This window comes from Letharia lupina (genome assembly GCF_014066315.1).
Source record: "Letharia lupina isolate WasteWater1 chromosome Unknown contig_5, whole genome shotgun sequence".
NCBI classification, from domain to species: Eukaryota; Fungi; Ascomycota; class Lecanoromycetes; order Lecanorales; family Parmeliaceae; genus Letharia; species Letharia lupina.
The window spans coordinates 81949-103006 of NW_023502974.1; the positions used below are offsets into that span (position 1 = coordinate 81949).

The 21058-nt window shown below is 50.9% G+C and overlaps 6 protein-coding genes across 6 annotated transcripts; 3 read left to right on the top strand and 3 right to left on the bottom strand.

Moving 5' to 3' along the window:
* Nucleotides 1–1010: 1010 nt before the first annotated feature.
* HO133_008278 (uncharacterized protein) lies at nt 1011–1893 on the bottom strand (the record flags this gene model as incomplete). Its single annotated transcript, XM_037299145.1, has 2 exons — nt 1011–1634; nt 1846–1893. 2 exons carry the CDS (start codon nt 1891–1893, stop codon nt 1011–1013), a joined length of 672 nt encoding a protein of 223 aa, XP_037155146.1.
* Nucleotides 1894–9658: 7765 nt separating this feature from the next.
* HO133_008279 (uncharacterized protein) lies at nt 9659–11581 on the top strand (the record flags this gene model as incomplete). The annotated part of the gene is made up of 5 exons (XM_037299146.1): nt 9659–9896; nt 9948–10252; nt 10302–11203; nt 11261–11487; nt 11535–11581. 5 exons carry the CDS (start codon nt 9659–9661, stop codon nt 11579–11581), a joined length of 1719 nt encoding a protein of 572 aa, XP_037155147.1.
* A 1427-nt stretch (nt 11582–13008) lies between these two features.
* HO133_008280 (uncharacterized protein) lies at nt 13009–13947 on the bottom strand (the record flags this gene model as incomplete). Its single annotated transcript, XM_037299147.1, has 1 exon — nt 13009–13947. One exon carries the CDS (start codon nt 13945–13947, stop codon nt 13009–13011), a length of 939 nt encoding a protein of 312 aa, XP_037155148.1.
* Nucleotides 13948–14782: 835 nt separating this feature from the next.
* On the top strand, nt 14783–15338 carry HO133_008281 (uncharacterized protein; the record flags this gene model as incomplete). Its single annotated transcript, XM_037299148.1, has 2 exons — nt 14783–14873; nt 15091–15338. 2 exons carry the CDS (start codon nt 14783–14785, stop codon nt 15336–15338), a joined length of 339 nt encoding a protein of 112 aa, XP_037155149.1.
* A 1363-nt stretch (nt 15339–16701) lies between these two features.
* HO133_008282 (uncharacterized protein) lies at nt 16702–17763 on the bottom strand (the record flags this gene model as incomplete). Its single annotated transcript, XM_037299149.1, has 5 exons — nt 16702–17066; nt 17128–17151; nt 17205–17307; nt 17381–17452; nt 17509–17763. 5 exons carry the CDS (start codon nt 17761–17763, stop codon nt 16702–16704), a joined length of 819 nt encoding a protein of 272 aa, XP_037155150.1.
* Nucleotides 17764–19501: 1738 nt separating this feature from the next.
* On the top strand, nt 19502–20076 carry HO133_008283 (uncharacterized protein; the record flags this gene model as incomplete). Its single annotated transcript, XM_037299150.1, has 2 exons — nt 19502–19665; nt 19749–20076. The coding sequence occupies 2 exons, from the start codon at nt 19502–19504 to the stop codon at nt 20074–20076; spliced, it is 492 nt and encodes a 163-aa protein (XP_037155151.1).
* Nucleotides 20077–21058: the final 982 nt, after the last annotated feature.

A 21058-nucleotide genomic window follows, 5' to 3' on the forward strand; every position in this document is an offset into this window, starting at 1 on the left:
CCCACCAGTAAGCCTGTGGGATCGGACATGGGTCTGGAGGTTCGGACCGGCCAGGATCACCAATTACCAAAGCGGCTCAAGAAGCCGTCTGTGCCAGAACACCCCAATCTGCGCTTGGATCGCCGGACTGGAGCCTTCTGACAGGCTTGCTCACGGATCTAACGCCGAGGTCATGGTACAGAGAGGTTCTTCGATTGCCAAGACAGCTCTGGCAGGGGCGATTACCCCAGAGTTCTCGATTCTTGCGCACCAAATACAGTTGGCTAGTGTCCGTCTGTCATTCGTTCAAGCAACTTACAGGACCACGGCAACACGGTAACACTTTCGTCAACTACGTATTCCGTCCTTTCGCACTTTTTCCGGAAGGACGAGTAATTGAGTACCTCATCCATCGGCGCGCTTTTTCGCGGGTTCTGAACCCAGGATACCCAATCCACATTCACTGGCAGTGGACGCAACGCTTGGCCGGAATGGACCACAGAAGCCAATCATGGCCGGCACCTGATGTGGGGATGACTCCAGATCTGACCACACTCACGTGGACGCTGACATGTGCGCATACTGCTCCTTGCTCACTCGGTTGAACATGATTTACGATGGTCAGGCCTGACAATCTCCGAGGTGATCGCGTTGATTGCGGTTTTATCAATGAGATTACTTAAACTTTTGATACCAGAATAGCCTCCATTATGTGCCTTTCCACTAAATGCAGATCTCTAGTGTCGTTACCCAAATTTGTCTCTCTTGGAACACATACACCGATACGCCAGCCTTTGAAACCAAGCGTTCTATCGGGTATCTCCAAATTCACAAATGGCGTATGTACATCGTTGACGGCCTCGTCCTGTTCTTCGCAAAGAAATGTACTCTGCAGCAATGCTAGTCCCCCGTGTTCCAAACTCTTCTGTCCTCCACTATCTGCTCTGCCATGACGAGAGTTTTGTGCGTGCAAGATCCTTCGGGTTTGGGAACCGGTACTTCAACATTGCAACCCATTGTGACGAGATGTATCAGCCTCCAAGGATATTGTCGTACTGATCAATGCTCGTCCCAATCGTTTCACTAGAAGCGATACCGATCGTCTGTGAACCCACAATCTCGGTTGCTGCTGGTTGTTGAGGGATCGCCGCTGTCGTAGCAGTCAGAGTCGCGCCACTCCCAGGTACCGCGGTGACGTTGAGATGCAGTATATTCGAGGCGATGTACAAGTCTACGAGTCGACTCGCACCCGGGGTGAGGAATTCCGTGGCCAAATTTTCTCCTGATGGCATGCCAGTTGTGTCGATGGCCCAAAAGCCGTCGGGGAATGTCACGTAATAACATGATGCGGTAGGCTTGGTAATGGTCATGTCCGTAGGCATGTACGCCGTGATGTTGAGCTCTCGTTGCCATATTGCTCCGGCTGGCAATTGGACGAAGGATGCATCGGTCAATAGCCCGTACGGATACTCGGCACCGACGAGCTGGACTTGTGTACCTGCAAGACTCGACACGTTCATCGGCTCATAAGGAGAATTCGTGTCGAAAAGGTTGTTCCTTGCCTCGACTGAGTAATTGCTCGTGCCGTTGTTCTCCACGGTCACCAAAACCATCCCATCACCCTCAACTCCAGAGTGCAAGATGCTGCCGATAAGCTGTTGTCCATTGACAAAGCATTGGAAGAGGGTAGCAGTAAAGACTGTTCTGAGGATGGAAGCGGTTGAGCGATGCATATTCGAGACAGAAATTTTAGGTATGTATAAATGGTTTGACTTTTCAAAAATGCATTGCACAGCATATATACTGATCGTAGAAGGCTGAGGTCAGTCGTGTCAATCGCCAAGCAGGCAAAGAGATCGCGAGTACGGCCTTCGCGATGACTTTTTGCGCTCCAGTCCCATTTTGCAGAGACATGTTTCAAAGTATCTAGTACCCGAACGAACTCGAATTTTGGTTCAACGGCAAGACACCGACGCGCGCTTTTCACCGTTCGATTGAAGCGCCGTGCGCGTATAGCCTTACCCCAACGCTCAAGCACTTGGCACGCAAGCGCTCAAATCTGACCCCGGAGATTTGTCCGATGAGGCTTACGCCACCGCCTAAGCTTTTCCCCCTCAGAAGGGTTTCTTTGTCGACTAGGCGTTCTTACTCTGAACAGAGAAGCATAACCTATGGAATTTTGAAACACTAAAGCTGAATTCCTACGCGAGAGTGGATTTTCGGGCATCAGAGCCGTAATTGACAGGCTCAGCTTGTCATCGTAGCAAGCAAAGGCGTTCTCTCTCCATACCTGGGTCCACCAAGACAACCAACCAGCCATGGGCAAATGGGAACGTGCATGCGTCGACCGTCTGACATGTGGCGAATGAATATTTCCGGTAATTGCCAATATTGCAATATCTGGGGTTGCATCTATGCGAGCTTTGGAAATGTTTCACAAATTCCCAGACAGACTCTCACATGCGAGAAATACTGAAAGTCATCTTGGGAATGTACGCAGTACCTTAACGACCAATCTGAAGCCTCTCTTCGGACTTTTTTCCGACGAAGCCTTAGCGCATCGCAGCAGGAACAAGCGAGCCCACAGGAGCAATAAACAAAAGCTCGACCCCCAGATCTGTCAAGATCCGTTCACCAAGAGCGCTAGCTGTGGACATCGAGAATCAGAAGCACAAAGATGCGAAAAGTAACCAGCATGGCTTGACCTGTCATTTGAGCACGGGATCTGAGCGTTATCTGCACGCACAATTTCCTCAAATCGAACCCCATCCGCAGTGCGAAAGTTCAAGACATCTCAGGACCAGGTCCTTGTGCCGGCACCGGCCGCTAGTTGGAGGCTCTTCCACAGCGACGCCATCGGATGTCAGCAGCTAATATTGGCTACCCATGGTACTCATAATGGCAAACGTGCATTTGGAAGGATTCCGAAGGATTCTGCCCTCTGACTTGGGCCGCACAAGCCGAGTCGCACCCGTTATCTGAGCTATGGTGTTATGTTGGTCCAGTTGCTCATAATCTTAGAAGATCATCGGCGATCAGAAGGCTTTCACGCTTCTTCGAAGATACTGACCTGTAGCTCTTGATCCGCTGGCTAACCTAGCTGCCAGGATATCCTTGCATTCATGACATTACGTTTAATGACGGATGAACCTAGATGGCTCCTCCCGGCAGGATTTCTAGCAATCTTTTTAGGACGTGTTACGATAAATTGAATATATGTCACGCCATTGTCAAACCGTCCAAGCCGTACCTACGATGTCGGACATCATACTAAGTCTGTAGAAATTTCTAGGATGAGGAGCAACAGAACAAAAAAGACTCCGAGACTGCCGGGTCGGTCCGACTCCAGAAAAATGCGCAGATATCCGATTTCTAATATCAATACCCGAAGTGCGCTGAAACAAATGCATTCTGGTGCTCGCTTTCCCATGTGCCCAGGTTGCCATATCATCGAATTATTCTCTTGCGATAGTCTAGTCTCCTACTAGCCTCTTCCGCTGTTTTCCTCGCGAATCAGAACGAGGCTGCGAGTCCTCCACGAGCTGTTTATGGCCCATCATTTCGATCCCAGGACGTTGCTTCAAGGGAACGAGATATCTTGTGATCTCGATTTTCAGACTACTGTGTCAACTTGGGACAGTGCTTGATTACCGTGATGCGTGGAACCATGGGCTAGCATCTGTTGAATTCATTCATTCAGGGACGCTGATGGCCATTATTCGTCGAGAAACATGGCATAACAGGGAATGATACAGCGAGGAGAGGCGGAGAGACCGGCAGTGTAGGGATTTGTGTCGCGCTAAGGACCGGCTGTAGATCCCTCCATTGGCCAGTAGGCAGTAAACGAAGTTGCAAACAATATTAGCGAATTTGCCCAAAAAATAGTAAACCCCTCCCCCTTCCCCCAAAACAAGTCCGCTGCTTGGTGCCGTTGAATTACAGTGAGACATTACGAGGCCGGGGCGACCTATCCCCACACAATCCAAGCTCAGAGAAGAGTTGTAGATTGGCAAGCAACAAGTCTCTTGCGTTCAGAGGAATTGCATTGAGGACCGATACTACCTTCAGTATGGGTAGTCAATTCGCCTCATGCAAACGTACACTCCTACCCGTGAGTCTCGACTACACGAAATCTAATATCGCCAAAGACCGGAACCGCCATAACATAACAATATATGCACTTTAGCTGTTACAACTCCATCAAGCTCGCACATAAAAGGAAAGCGAGGTCGCAAGCGGTTGCTTCACATCTCCGACGCCCTCCGCCAATCAGCCAGAATGAGGATACCGAAGAGCAACACAGCACAACACAGCGCTGACAGCGGCACCTCGAGAGATGTTGCAATTTTGACACCAACCAACCCTCGTTTTTATCGAAGCATTCCCCGAGGTAGAGCTCGATTCGCAAATTCGAGCGGTGGCAACGAAATGAAGTGATGGAAGTAAGCCAGCCGGCGCTGCACTTGCTAAGGTCGGAGCCAGCTGGCAAGACGATTTCCGTGATAGGTCTATATTTGAGATATGGCTTTCCATGACGTTGAAGCATGGTGCCTTCTCGGCCAGAATGTTTTGGAGAGAAAGGCCAGTGCTATCTTTCATCCACGATCGAAAAGCTGTACGAGCTGGTTGGTGAAGTCTTCGGTCCAAAACGGTTGCCGCGTGCAGCGATGAGTGGACGATCAACCAAGATTTGACTTTCAACTCCTGGTGGCATCGAATTCTCCGCTATGCCGATCAAAGATGGAAGTCTGTTGCCCGTCTCTCGGTCTCAGTCTGTTCTAGATACTTCCCACCGATGTCGTCTTATACATCAACTCAGCAACTGGATCCGTGGCGCCCGCATCTGGCGTCGCCTCGACAAATGCAGAATCCATGGAGATCACTTCGGTATAGTCTATAGCGAACCCACAGGCAGCACCAGTCTTAGCATCGTGCGGAGCGAACCGCCTGATGTGTTTGCCGACAACTATAACCATCAATCAGGTCAGCAACTCTCTTAAAGTCGCGAGACGACGCACAGAGCCAGTACGTAAACGAGGGGACAAGGAGAACGATGCAAACCCCGACGTGAGAGACGCGTGAACGCCGCCCACGGAGCCAGGAGCCAAATCCAGCCCTCTCTAACCCCCAACCAAAATCCTCGCCGTTGCGCAACGCAAGCAAACTCCATGATCACTCATACCTCCACCAAAATACTCTCCGCCAGCAGTCCTCCCCCCCTTCCCATCAAGCCGGGCTCCAAAGCGTCTAAGCGCCACAGCAGCAGCAACATCCGCGCACTTCGTACTTGGGTTTAGCAGTCACTCAGTCAGTCACCTTGCGCTGGGTTTGCCATCGTACTCGCACGCTCGGTCTCCGCGCTACACGTTGCAGAACAGGTCTGCGTGGAAGCGTGGACGAACGAGTGACGACTGGTGGCAACATTGCAGCATCGGGAGAGAGGCGGAAGTGACGGCTTGGAGGGAGAGGGGTTGTTATGCTCGAGTGATGCGAGAGTTCGATGCTGGGGAACCATTGCGGTTTGGGTCGTAAAGTGCGTGGGTCTACTTAAAGCGAGCAACGATTTCTATGTACTATATCGATCGAAACAAGATGATAGACCGGTTACTGTCACAAAAGGATATGAGACGGGAGTTGATGATTCATACATCTCAGCGGCGAGTAAAGATTAATCACATTGCCTGAACTAAGCTCTATGTATAACAGAACACTTCAAGAACGCCACCAGAAGATGCTTTTGTGGGGGCTAGAGCTCCAAAGATCCTGCCCGTGTCTGTCCACAAACACTGCGCTTTTACTGGCAAGCACAGAAAGCTGCATAATTGAGCAAAATTCGTCTATAGAGTAATGGTGATTGGGATGCACTCGATATTAACGAGTCCCGTCTGGGAGAACAAGGTCAGCCACAATACTACATGCTCAACAACGACAAAAACACATGACCAACCTGAGGAGCATTACAGCACGCCAACGTCTGACCAGAGGTGCACGTTGGGTCGAGGGGGTTCAAAGCTGCTCAGATCAATCCAGTCAGCTGGGACCATTTCTCATGTGGCGGGGAATTCATGAACCGTACTTGAAAAGATGCAGCCGAAGCCGGTGCCGTTGGCGGCGATGCTGGAGCAGCATCCTTCCTGCTGGTTCGCAGTGCAGGACGAGGTCGAGGTTTGGGGACTGGGACGGGCGGACGCGGCGATGGCGATGGAGAGGACGCTGAGCATGGTTTTGGGCTGCATTTTGGTGGTGGTCGGAAGGCTTGAAGATTTTGAGGGTTATGGACGTTTGGTGAATGAGTCTCTTGTTGATGTTAATGCTTTGTTGATCGATGTAGAGAATGATTGGGGGAATAGAGTGTGGAGGGAAATGGCCTTATTATAGATATCCGGCAAGCTCGGGACCAGCCAGATGTAGGAAGAAGAGAGGAGCAAGCCGACGAGGAGAAAATCTCATGTGCGATGACGCAGATCAGCACATCGGAGACCCTTCCTATGCGATGTTGCAGCAAGCCACAACCTCAGGCGCTCGATCTTGTGAGCGTCCGTTCCAGGTCCATGGTCAAGGGTGCCCATGTTCGCCGGTCCGTTTGCGCTCGAAGAGGAGAAGAGGATTCCACCTGAGACACAGAGCTGAGCTTATGCATGCAAGACTGTTCGGCACTGGTGCCGTAATTTGATTGTTAAAGCAGATGGGGCGGTGCTCCTCTTGTCGACAGGAATCGATCGAGAGACTCCAAGGATGCATTCAATCAACGGAAGCCGCTGTTATGGTAGTAGATTGTTCTAAGGGCGCCGAGAGCCTCGAAGTGAACTGCTGTGGGGGAACTCATGCCAAGTGAGGAGGCCTGCATCATATCGTCATACGCCGCTGTTGGGAGAACCTCTCCGCCAATAACGATGAGGGCAACCCTTCACAAATCGTGTCCCAGAAGCTTGTCAGAAGCTTAACGTCGCAAGAGGTCAAGGAGAGATTGAAACCCTTTCTACCTATCCTGTGAAAGCGTGGCGTCTCCACAATCCAGGAACGTGCATGCATGGGGTACACCGGACGCTATGAATAGAAACTATCCGTATGCATCTTGGCGCTCCGCGAAGAATGATGCAGCGGCCAGCGAACAGGACTGCTTTACTCTGCGCTGCGTGGTTCGTCGTGTGAAAGGACTCGTTGACTGAAACTGAGAATGGTCTTAACGCATATCAGTCTTTTTCATGCATCTGGCATGAGTCGAGTCCTTCGTGGAGTCGTAAACCATCGATGAGTTGAACGGGATAGGTTCTGACCCCTGCAGCAACATGATCTAAAAGGATCTACGATATGTAAATGGTAATAACAGGCGGACAACGGTGGAGAGAAGAATAGAGTTAGGGAGAGAAGATCTTGATTGGTCTTGACTGCTTCGATCTGAAGAATGATTGGGTATTATCAGAGGGAGTTTACTCAGTCAGTCAAGGGTCCATCCATCCGCTTGACATATCCCAGCTAGTGAAGGTCACAGCGGGATGCGCCACGTACCGAAGAGCCGATTGGGAGAAGTTGATGGTGATATGCATGGGAAAATTCCATTTTCAATAAGAACGGGTTCGCAAAAAGAAGCCACCGGCGGGGGAGGCGCATGCATGACAAAGCTTGGATACTGATGCGAGCCAACCACAACGGTCTCTTTCCGGTGACCATCGATCGCACGCACTGACATCCCACCTGCGCTACTGTATTGTCTCGAAGTCCGGGAAGTACTGACGACAAGGTGCCTTAAGACTGGGTTCGCTAGGCAGCTTAGGAAGACGGCTGGCAAATGCATACGGTATGAAGTCGAAAAAGGGCCAAACCTCGCTATGCCTTGTTGAGTGATGCTTTGATGACCCCCGCATGCGGCGGCCGGAGACTTAAAACTCCTGCAATAGCTAGTGGCGGAGAGAAGAAGCTGCTACTCAGGTAGCTGGACCACTCAGGGACGCAATGCCTTGATTGCGAAGTATCGATAAAGTAAATTCAGAATTAGGATTAGGAGTCAACTGATGGAGATGGTTGATCCTGACTCTCCACGACGAGGCACCGAGTAGGTAGTTCCGTCTAATCCTGTGCATCAGATGATCGAATTGGCTGAGATCTCACTGTCACCGGAGTCGTAGGTGCAGGATCCACGCAAGAATGGAAACCGAAAACGAGCTTCTGCAATGTTCGAAAACAATTCGGGTTTGGCTTAGATATAAGACGCATGATGGGCCACTCGGCATGTGATTAACTAGGCAAATTAACCATTTGTGGGGTTGCTGAGGCTGTCCGTGATGGGAAAAGGGACTAGCCGTGGCGCGGCATCGCAGAGGCTCACACTTCAGTCTGCAGAATCCATCAGCGCAATGGCCTCCCAGTGCTACGGTAGTATGGACGGTAGTATGGACGGTAGTATGGACGGTACTCCATCGATTCTTGTGAATTGTTAGTGAGACGACATTTTACAACAATGCCACACGAACACCATGCACGATACTGAGGGTAGTGTGCTTGATTTTGGGTTCTAAACACGAGAAACACTGCAAGTAGATTCCCTTAATGGAAAGTTAGTCCAATTTGTCCTGGGCCACTAGAGAGAATCCTTCATCATCTGCGTAATTGTATCTCTGCATTGCTGAAGGGGAGAATCATATCGCGCATCCGATTCGGTTCGAGTGGCTCGTGCTTCTTCCTCATAAGAACATAAATTTCAAGCATGGGCCACCATCGCTCGCAGGTTGTATTGTAACGAGACTCACAGATGTCATTGAGGGTGCACGACGCCCACTCAAATGGCCGAGGTGGTAGGCAAGCTGCCGACGTCGTGGCTATGGAGAGGGAATGGATGCCTGCCGGGGCGAAAAGTCATGGGAGGTGATTACCGTGGTTTCCAAATCGAGTTGGCCGACACGGAAGCGCATTCAGAACCTTGGTTATGATGGCCATGATGGCCCGCTGCCTTCATTCACGGTTCCAATGAGCGCCAAGCTATTCATAAAAGGGCCTGCTGGCGTGGAGAGCACTGGGTAGTGATGTGCTATGGGTTGGAATAGGACCAATGGAGGGCTTTCACTCTTCAACACTGAGTGAAAATGTTGGTATAGAATCACAGGTAACGTCCATCCATCCTCGACTTTCTAGGACAGAACCTTTAACAACAATGAAGAAAGCAGGGAGCAAAAATGACATGCTCTTTCCCAATATCGAGATGCTAATGCCTAGTAAAAAATGTGCTGTCACCACGGTATCTTCACGGATCGAATCCTTGGTGCTTTGCTCCCCCTCCTCTCCAAGCTGATTTTCCTTCGTGCCACGGAGACTCATGAGCTTTGTGGAATCAATTCAATCGGCCAATGACTCCTTGTTTTTGAAATTGATACTATAAAAAATAATATATATGATTTCTAAAATGATCATGGAAAAAAGATAGGCCGCTAGAGGGGCGCTAAGATTAGCGGAAACTTCTCCGCGAACCAATTGATTTGCCGACGTCGCCCCACTCCAATTCCCAGATGTCGGCCTCGTGCAAATAAATCCTCCCGATAATGCACGCTCAATATAGCATGATCACTCATCTGCCAGCTCGGGAATCATGCTCATCCGTCTTCTCCAACGCCTCCACTCTCAAAACTCATCAACATCAATCTTCCCATCTATTCGAAGAAGCCTCCCGAGGACTCAGCATCTCCGAATGGCGTCAACTTTCCCAGACCTACCCATCTTCCGAGCAATCGCAAGCCATGATCCCAAAAGTACTGCTATAATACATTCAAGATCAGAAAGAAGATTCACATATGGCGAGCTACTCAAAGATGTTGAAGGCGCCAAGGTCACCCTGTACAACCAATTGAAGTCCGCGTCGGCCGAGGGCGAATCAAGAGGAGGTCAAAGGGTCGCTTTCCTAGTGGAAAATGGCTACGATTATGTAGGTGCGAGCAAAAGCTGCATCTATGCTCAGCTCAGTAGCTAAACCGAGACAGTGACCCTCCTTTCCATACTGGCATGCGACAGCATCGCCGTTCCACTTTCCTCAGGCTTCCCAGCGAGCGAGCTCAGGTACATACTGGAGAACAGCGAGGCGGTGACACTACTTTCATCCGGGAAGTTTCAAGAGAAGGCGGAAGAAGTCCTCAAGGAGGGCCTAGAGCACCTACCAAGAAAACCAGTCCTCAATGTCGTCGAGAAGAGGCTTACTGGCAATGGGGAAGATGAGGTCCAGCTGGTGCCCTTACCCCTGACCAAAGGCGGCATGATGCTGTACACTTCAGGAACGACCAGTCGTCCGGTATATACGTTCATCATACACCCAAAGATTGCCGCTGACACATCCACAGAAAGGCGTCCTTCTTCCGGAAAAGGTCCTCACAGCCCAAGCCGAATCACTCCACAAAGCCTGGCAATACACCTCACGCGATCACCTTCTCCACGTCCTCCCCCTTCATCATATCCATGGCACCGTCAACGCCCTCCTCACACCCCTCTTTGCCGGCTCAACTATCGAATTCATGTTCCCTTTCAACGTCGATGCGGTCTGGGAGCGCCTAGCCGCGCCGTTCATGCCAGACAAGAACAAGAAACCCATCACGTTCCTGACAGTTGTCCCTACAATATACAATCGCTTCCTCTCCTCATTCGACAAGCTCGCCGTACCTTTGCAGGAAGCTGTTAAGAAGGCTTTATTGCCGGAGAATCTACGCCTCAACATCTCTGGATCCGCGGCACTACCAACGCCTACGAAGAAGTCGTGGACAGAGTTAAGCGGCGGCAACGTCTTGCTTGAGCGCTATGGCATGACTGAAGTTGGTATGGCTTTGAGCTGCGGTTTGGACTTCCGGGACCGAGTGGACGGCAGCGTTGGATGGCCGTTACCCTCCGTCCAAGTCCGACTAGTGGACAGCGAAACCAATGAGGTCGTCCCCCTCGGACATGAAGTTGACGAGAACGGAAAAGAAACAGAAGGAGAGATACAACTCCGAGGTCCTACCGTCTTCGAAGAATACTGGCGCAACGAGAAGGCGACTTCCGAAGAGTTTGTGGCATCAGATGATGGCGGCGGCAAATGGTTCAAGACTGGCGATATTGCGACGAGAAAAATCGTGGATGGTGCGGGGCAAAGTGGACAGGGCTGGGCGAAGGGCCCGATGTATTTCATACGAGGGAGGAAGAGCACGGATATCATTAAGAGTGGTGGAGAAAAGGTCAGCGCTTTGGAGATTGAGAGGGAGCTTTTGTCATTGTGAGTCGCAATCGAACTTACCATGCCTCACTTCATCTTAGGCTGATGATCCTCCAGACCTCAGATCTCCGAGGCTGCCGTTGTTGGCGTCGCCTCCGAGCAATGGGGCCAGAAAGTAGCAGCAGTTGTCGTCCTCGATCCAGCACACGCCCAGACTGGGAAAGGAGGCAAGACTTGGGGTGTCATGGACATGAGAAGAGCGCTGAAGGACAAGCTGGCCAATTACAAGATACCACAGGAGTTAAAGGCGGTAGAAGAGTTGCCTAAAAATGCCATGGGCAAGAGTATGTACTCTCATCCGCTTTGCTCGTTCACGCTAACAATTCTCAAGTCAATAAGAAAAGCCTGGTCAAGGAGATATTTGGAGATCAAGCTTAACGCAGCAGCTTTTCGGATTAGTAGATGGTTCGCTTCTTGTACAATTCGGATCTTTACGCTATCCTTTCATCGCCAATCTGCCAAGACATATTGAGTCGCGCTTGCTACGGATTAGTGACAGTCTTTGCTTCAAGGAGTAGCATGTCGCCCCATATCTTTTCGCATATCTTCCATCCATTCGCATGACAGCTACCCTTATCAGCTACCCTCCTCAAATCTCAACCTTCGACCCCACAAGCTCCTTACTCAGCTCCCATAGCTTTCCCGCCATCACCGGATCACGCGCATACTCATTGACGGGCTCCTCCGGAATCTGACAATCCCTAAGAAATACGCCCGAATCACCTTTGCGATCCACACATCAGCCCATGCACCCTTTCAAACCATTGAAGACAAGACAGCGGGTAGGTAGGTGATACCTTTAATATAAGTATTCAACGCCGCCATCACCGCCACCGAGCACCCCAGCTCCAACGACTCCTCCGTCTCCATCTCCATGGATTTGCCGGAGGTTGCGTCATCGTGCATCGTGACGCCGATGTCGAAGGGCTCTTGCGAGATGCCTGCTATGAGGTGTTGGGGGAGAGAATCACTAGATTACATTCGCAATGAAAAAGGCGGCTTCGGAGTGGCTGGCTCCTCCGCATCATATCTGCTTACCACCATGGTGGACAAGTGTAAGCCTGCGCGTCCCCAGCTTTTTCTCCTGAGATTTCGCGAAGAGAAGGAGGTTGGGCCAGTCTTTGACTACCCGTAGTCGTAGTATGGGTGGTATGTTTTAGCATTCCATGTCGCTGATGTCAAGACCTACAATCTTCGTTCCCCCGGACCCCACGAAAGTGCTGCTGACTATACCTGAAAGTCTCCAACAAAAACGACCCAACACGACCAGCACCAAACAGCCTCTCATCCCACCCGCCATCTCGCCATACACCCCCGTCGCCAAGATACCCGTCCGCATCATACATCAAGACGACGCCAATCCTATCGACCACGCCATCCCATCCGCCGTCTCGCCAGCTCATCGAGATTGAATTCCACGATTCGCGCACCGGTGCCGAAATGAAAATTTTCTGATCGACTCGACCACGAGCGCGATCTCGGATTCCGTGCGGGCGGTGAGTCAACATATTCGAGGCTAGTGAATCATGAAGGATTCGAAGGACCATGCAAGGTCGAGCAGGCAGCGTCCGACAAGCTCGCATTTGAGAGGACGGGTTCCAAATTCAACAAAGCTTCTGCACTGCGGGTTTGATTTGTCGTGCATGGTCGTGCAGGCTCATGGACGATTGCATGGGGTTGCTCTGATGTAGAGTACGGAGCAACTACTCTAGCATAGCAGACGCAAAACACTGGTGGGATAGATCATGCTATTGATCCTGGCATAGAATAATACCTGCACATCCATAACAGGGGCAACCTGCCGCCTAGGAACTAGACTTGAGCCAGTCCTCCCCACCCATCGCATGCAACTGCTCATGACAAAACCGCAGCGGCCTCACCACATTCGCGAACAGCTCCTCTCGCCACCCGTCGTCCTTGGCGCCCGCAAACCGTCCTCTCAAGCACCAATTCACGGCGTCGGCGTACGTCTCGCCCGCCTCCCCGCACACAGACTGCGACCACTCCAGCGCGACGGCCAGATCCAGCGCGGCCGCCAGATCCGGATTCGCGGTCTGCTGCCCACCCGAAGTGTGGAACTCTTGCCTCATTGCGTGGTCTTCGAGCGCGGTGCCGAAACAGAGTTCGATGAGCAAGATTCCCAGGGTAGGTAAGGAGCGGTCGCTCGAAGCGTACGATGAGGAGGGCGATGGGGCGGCTTGAGTGGAGACAGCGTGCAGCATGTACGGTTGGTCGAGTTGGACGGAATGGGCGTCTTGAGGATCGATGTTGAAGACGATGTCTTTTTTGCTCCAGTGCGAGTGTAGCCATGGCGAGGGATATAGCTGCAGGTGAGATGATGCGAGGGTGTAGGCAATTCGATATCGTTGCCGACGGTCCAAAAGGAAACCAGAGCTTCTGTTCGACAGGCTCTCGAGAGACACTGGTGACACCGTTTGATATGCTTGTCCGGGCGGTTTCGTCTTTGCTCCTCGCTGAAGGATATACGAGCTCTCGTCGCCCTCCAGGAGTCCGAAGATATTGCTAGCGGGGTCACAGGTAGCTACAGTGGAGCAAAGGTCTGTAATCACTGTGGGCCCGGTGGTTTGTTGTGTCGAGTCTGCTGCGGGAGGCGTTGGGTTGGTCCAGCTGACTTTCGGACGAGAGGGTAGTGGTGAGAGACTAGGAATTCGCATTGAAGATTTAAATGACGTTCTTATTACCGGTGGTTGTGGGATAGAGTTCCGAGGTACCACTAAGGACATGTTTGGTTCTGACATGTCGTGGTTGATATGCTGAACATTCACCTCTTTCCAGCTCCATGGGCAACGATCAGCGACCGGGTTCGGAGCGTATAGGAAGCAAATACTAAACTCGATACGCTCAACATTTATCTCATGGTGTAAGAATAGACAAGCGCGATGCAAATGCTTGCATTGACAGCACCAAGCCTGACCCAAGAGGTCGTGAAGACTTGCAGCATGCCGCCAGATTTTCCACAGTATTTTCTTGACAACTGAGTTCTTAATATGTTGGCGAGACTGCTTGAGTGCTGCTGACTGGTCATTCGTATCGAGCAGTTCTCTCAACCGTGCATTGTATCGGGCGAATTCTTCGAAGAGCTTCGCGCGGTTTGTCCTACCAAATTCAAACTTCACTCGATGGATCTGATATTCTAAGTTAGGACGACTCAGCCATTTCTTCCAATGTCTGTCTGAACTCCCTGTTGATGCTTCTTGCTTTGGCCTGTTAAGCAGCTTCCTCAATGGGTTCGAACCCACGTTCCAGCATCAGCCCGAGTGTCCCACCCAGTCGCATCATGATGCATGACCAACTCTCCGTGACACAAGCCTTTGACCGTGCGCAATATATTTAATGATCCTGTGCCAAAAGCCTGGCTGCGTATTTCCAGGGGCTCATCTCTCTTCAGTTCGTATAGGCTGGTTGACATTCCCATGCCATGTAAGAGTTCGGAGCACTCGATGATTTCTTGCCACGGGATCTTGGCTGGTCCACACTTGACACATATTGATTCTCTCGGCTCGGACACAAGGACATGCCCACTTCTCTATTGTATCCAAGATACTGGATCCGATACCAATGACATGGGCCCCGGTCCTAATGGTTCCATCACGTGATTGGGCATCGCAACCTCCTGGACCACCAAAAGCCTTTCAAACCATCTTCTCTCGTACAATCCCATAGTATTCTCCACTTTTTTTTTTCAAAACGGCAAACCGATATCCTCCATTCGATCTTTCTCCTGGTAGCCAAAGTAACCAATACCTTTTTTATGAGCAAGATCTCCTTCGTCATCTCAGACCCTGGCGGCTTGTGAGATGCTCATCACTACGCGATCCCAAATGTCTCTCCCAAGCTCCAAGCTATCCGCCACTATTCTTTCAAAGGCACTTTCCGAAGAGCAGCGCCGCAAAAGCAACTCCTAGCCGAGCTATACCAAGAGCTATGGGACAAGCCAAAAGCAGGGTCGGCATACGAAGCAGCGGCGCAATGGTGCAAAGACGACAACGCTTCCGCGCTCGACAACAAGCTCAATCTAAAGGCGGGCGACCTCGCTGCGTTGGACAATGGCTACCTGGGCGCTTTCAGGCAGGCAGTAACGAACAACCTCATGCAGTCCTCTATCAATGACTAGCTCCTGCGCGCTGGATTCTGCCACCTTGCGCTCGACATCATTGGTGCTAAGCGGGCCTCGGAGAGCAATCGAGAACTAGATCCTCAGTTCGCTTTCGACCAGGGAGTCTCAGCTCTTTTCCGATCTCTCAGAGCCAGTGGAACAAGGGGACAGCGAGGGATCAGCTGAGAAGCCATTCCGATGTAATCAGCTGAACCCGCTGGACTCGTTTTGCACCACCATTTTGCTTAGGTAGGGTTTCTCACCTCATGCTCTAGGTTATCGCTAATTGTGGGCTCTACAGAAAAAAAGAACCAGCTGACAGAGAAAGAGGATGACTCCTCATAGCTTATCCTCCTCACCCACATTGTCACCAGCCCTCCTCTCCTCTCTCGCTCTCGACCATGATTTTCCGCCGCTACTCTCTTTGGCGGCCTCCTGCCCCTGCGACTGGTTTGTCATAGACAGGCACATGGACGCAATGAAAGAAAGCCCCGACGCGCTAGGAATACTTGCATGGAAATTCGACATGGGGCAACGCCCGCTGGCGTCCTACAACAGCCGCATGAACCCTGAGTATGAATGTCGAGCACAAGATGTATATTGCTCATGTACAATTCCATGCGTTTGGTAGAACGGCATAACCTCCACGCGCTGGCCTCTGCCTCCAAACCATGCCCGCAAGCCGCTCGGTTCAACAGACTATCGAACGCCGACGGATTTCGGAGTCGGACGTGCACCGTATGCCTCGAATGTGAATGAGATCCACAAAAAGGATTGAGACACTGTCAACATTGCGTGGCCTTCCATCCATCCGCAGGAGCTTCCGGGCTCTTCAAAGCGTACACAGATAGTTCCTCAATAGCAGCAGGCCCTTTGAAACGGCTAGGTGCCGGCCTTGTAATCGTGAGAAGGTGAAATACTGCGGGTTATAAGGGGAAGAGCACCCTGGTGGATGTCCCAAATGGAGGAATGAAGCATTTGATGTCCATATTTCCCATAGAGTGCATCTCTATAATACGCTCAAAGGAGACCTCTAGATCCAGTTTCACAGTCTATTGGCTAAGTCGATTCCCCATCATCGACGTTGTGTGCGGCGTCGAAAAAACCCTCGTCGACGACCTTCCCGCTCTTCTGAGACGGAAGCAGGCGAATGTTGATGCCTCAGGCCACTCTCATTTGATTGGCAGATGCTTCAGAAGGGTATTGGTTTTGCAAAGTATTTAGTCTAGGCTAGGAGCACAGTACATGCTCAAATCGCTATCATGATCCTCAATGAGCTGCTTTTCGTCTTCATGGCCGCCTAGCATATGCTCGAAGCCGCTCGCCAGAAGCCGTAATATCATGCTATTTTTTTTCTCGAATTCCGACACCACCACATCCATCAGACCGTGTGCTTCGCCTTCGCCCTCGTGCTACCGCTATGCGCACTCTCCGTGTGCCCCGAAAACTCCACGACCTCCGCATCCTTCAACTTCAAGACCTCTTTGAACTTCTTCCCCAGACCAAGCAGGACATCCTTGCTCTTCTCCGGGCTCCGACCTTTACCCCCGGCAACGTCTCCCTCTCCACCTCCTGGCACGCTCTTTCCGACCGTCTTGGTCCATAGCCCAACACGGTAGAAGCCCTTGCGTACGTTGACCACCACACCCATGACCTCGCCGTCATCGTCGCTGTTCTCGAGGGTTTCGCCGATGGCTGCGAGCATCACATGGAGCCAGAGTTCGTCGATGGGGGCGCTACGTTTGTCTGGGGGAGGCTTGGTCAGCACATCTGTCGGGAAGGGGGGGTCTGGTATCTGTATACCCACCCTTGAATTGGTAGCTCCATTTCCCTGTAACAGCAAGCATCAGCCTAGGATGTACAATAGGTTGAGCGAAAACCTGCCTCCGTGCTTATTTTGAGGGTCCTCCCACTCTGGGCGGATGCCTTTTTTGAAAAGATGGTAGTCTGACTTCAGCGCGAGCTCGGAAGTAGGAGTGATGTTATTCTGCGTAGAGGAGGATTGAGGTCAGCGAGTGCTGTATCGGAAGGTGGTAGCGGGAGCCGAGCTGTAGACTCACGTAGACGCCCCAGAACTCTTCCACAGAATCAAAGGTGACAACTTCCTTAAGTAGATCGTTCCAGTTGTCGCCCTTTGCATCGTCAGCACTGGATACACAGTCAAGCTCTCACAGGTGGCCGGTATTACCTTCCCACTCGGTGGCTTAGTGAACCAAAGAGTCCACTCATGCATCAGGGGATGTTTGACGTTGAAGTTCTCTGGATCATGAAAGACGGTGACTTGCTCGTCTCCCGACTTCGCAGCGCCATTGCTTGTGGTGGCTCCGTCTTCCGAAGTCATGTTCGGGTCGGCGTTCTCGTTTGCAGGTGAGATTGGGATGGTGTCGAGGGGGACGGGCGAGCTAGACTTGAGTGTGGCAGACGCAGTGACGGGTTTGGACATGGCAGGGGGTAGAATGCGGGAGGCGGAAGAAGTGAGTAGAAGTCAGTGTTGAGAGACGTGAGGTCTAGACGGCGCTGAGGCCTCGGTGAATCTAGCCTTTGGACTGAATACGCCAACGGTGTCAAGGTAGTTCAAGATGGTGAAGAGAGTATGGGTGTGACCAGGAATAGAAGAGAACAAGAGACTGCACCGGGCAGTGAGGCCAAACGAAATATCTAAGGTACAGAGGTTTCGTCTGAGGCTGAGGCTCAGTATCCGAAGGGCCATTAAAACGGCCCGCAATTAGCGCTGCATCTCGTGTTTAGTGTTTTTAAAGTATTCCACTGCCGGAAATAAGACCAGGTGAACTTGAAGTCCCTGCTGTCCCTATCAAATTATTCTGAGCGATTTCAAGGTAATGTCCTGCGGCGAAAAGATAGAACCCAAGCTCTGCTTCTATGTCATTAGTTACTATACCTATCCTGAACATCACCAAAACTACTTTCTTTGCAACGCAGTGATTTTTGACTAACAAAGTTTACGATCAATTTTGGTGCTACAAAATGTCAGGTCTGCTCAAGAAAAGAAATTGTGACATGGAAAGTTTTGCTGTTGAAAGACAAGCTTTGGTGCTCGATGAGACTGCCAATCCCTCAGTAGCAAGGCCAGAGCGGACAGGTTATTTTTTATTCCAGCTCCTGTGGACCTCAATCGGCTGGAAATTGCGGATTTTTAGCCAATGATTGGTGGTCTTTTACATAAGATCGGTCGCGCTGCCGGGATCTCTCAGCTATTTGATGCACTATATAAGCCTGTTCCTGGTCGTTTATTGCTCTGTGTTCTGCCGAGAGACCTTATCTCGCCGTTTCATGTCGTCCAACGCTCCTCTGCTTGCGGCGCCGTTGTCTGATTTAGCGGCGACTAGCACAGCTACTACTGCTCATCTCAAAGAGTCGAGACGGCCCTGCCTCTGGCGTATTCTAGCCGTTCAAGCCTGGGCGCAAACAAGCAACGTAATGCCGCGATGACACAAGAAGAAGACAAAAATCGGCCGAAGAAGTTGGAGCGTGTTCAAGGCCTTTTACCAAGACCTAATAGTTCTTTGTGCATGAAAGCCGAACACAATACCAAGCTGAGAGGTCCAGCCGAAGCGTTCAGAGATTCCAAGCCAGATTTTCCCGATCTGCAAGAGTGTCATAGGCCCAAACCCTTTGATCTTTACGTGACGTTGAGCTTCCCGAGTCTCAAGGCTCAAAGCAAAAGGAATTGCAATCTAAACGGATCTGCCCAATTGCCTCTTTCTCCACCCATGACGACGAGGCGACGATAGATCAGTGGTTCAGATACCCATGTCGCAAGCTCTTCAAGTGCAGAAAAGCAGCAAGCAACTTCTCAGAAGCCGTATCTCAATCTTGTGGTTGTCCTCATGCTGTGAGATTTCTGCCTTCTTTCATGTGTAAGAACGGTCCCTCGACGCTGACAATATCTGGTTTGTTTACAGATCTCAAGGCCGTAAGCCGATTCTTTGGCTTTACGAGCCAGCTTTAGACTAGATCACGTATAGCTCCGGGAGAAGGCGACTTTGCATAACAATGACAGTATCCCATCATGGCGACGGATGTATAGCTCGCTGGCAACAAACAGGCGCTAGGCGCAAACTCTCACAGAGGCGATGCGACCAAAGGGGAAGGAAGGTATGCCAAAATCTTGCAACAGCCGGTTTCATTTCCTAAATCCTTTGATTGTGCACACCGTCTCGATGCAGGTGGCAAAATGTGTTTACTTCACTGCGCATCTTCAGCTGTGTGCTCCCGTCCTCACAACATCACTTCGTCTTCCGACATCCTCCCCAGCGCTGTTCAGCAGCGAGACTTTCAATGTGACGCATGAATTTCTCCTGAACTCCTCAAAGGAGCTGGAAAGGTGCAACTGATGCTCGATCGTATATGGAATAAGAGAAAACTTACGTGCCGCAGTATAAAACCACCGAACCCTTGCTACTGCAGACCAGCCAGCTCCTCCCAAATCCTCAAGTTTAACGACTACGGCGCCCAGATCATCGCCGATTACGATGTTTACAGTTCACTGCAGAGCGCCGCGAGGGACGTAACGACACATGCTTCGGAGGAGGTCGTGGGGTGGCGGGAACGGCAGTATGGTTCTGTTGATGTGAGACTGCTACCGCATCCGGGTCCTAGCATGACTTGGGGAATGTGGAAGGAGGCAATCAGGGCCATTGCGCAGTTTGTGACGCATTATCAGTCCTTGGATATGGATTTTGATGTTGTGCAGGCTAGGTTGGTGGTGGGGACGGGAGTTTTGACGGTTGTTTGAGTAGCAGAAGAGGATCAAACACTGCATATTGGAAAAGGGTTCGGATAGCCATGAATACACACAGACCGCTGCTGGATCATTGGAGTGCAGGTGAGGACCCAAGGGGAGTGGCGTTGGAAAAGGTACAGATCCTAAACAATGCGGCGGCATGAGCATTAACGATGAATTATGTCGCTGTTCTAGATTCAAAGTTGCGCAACTCTGGATAAAAATCGCAATCGCGGCGCAAAGAGAAATGGAATCGACGTCCCAGACTGCGGACTTTTTTGACAGCTTGCCCGAAAAGGCTGCAATTCAAGGCAGCACTCATTGTCAATTCAGGGCCAATGTTTGCACAAGGAAGCCTGAATCCCTATTCCTCTCACTTTTCGCAGTCTTGTGATATTCCATGTTGTAGGAATTGAGAGATGCTGGATCTGCTAAGAATAGTAGACAAAGGCGCAGCAGGTAGACGTGGAGCGAGCAAGTCCTCTGCTAGGCACCCAAGGAGGGCTTGAACCGAGCATATCGTAGTTTCAAAGAAGCAATACATGCCGAACAGCCTCAACACAGGCTGGCCTTTGTGCGCAGTCGTAAATCGTTGGTATAAATGTAAGGTATAGCAGAAATGAGGACGACCTCTGGTAAATTGAGCGAAATCGCATCCTGAAAAAGCTAATCCATTTTAGGTAAGGACAAGTTGGATCCAAAACTGGGTCTCTCTCACGCATATTCTGCCATCTCAGTCAGCAACTTCTACATTTTTCAACGAACAACATCAGGCATCAATTCAGAACACAATTTACAACCGTCTTCTGCTCTTCTCCAAACCTCGATCGAATATTCATCGGACCCCCAGGCCACACTCTCGATACGTGGTCCGAAGCTCGCGAATTAGGGGCTTCTGTTCTCAACACTCCGAGCGAGCTGTGCAATGGCTGTAAGCATCTTCTACTCCTCCATCAATTACGCAACGGTCAATCCTGCTCCGAACATACACTGT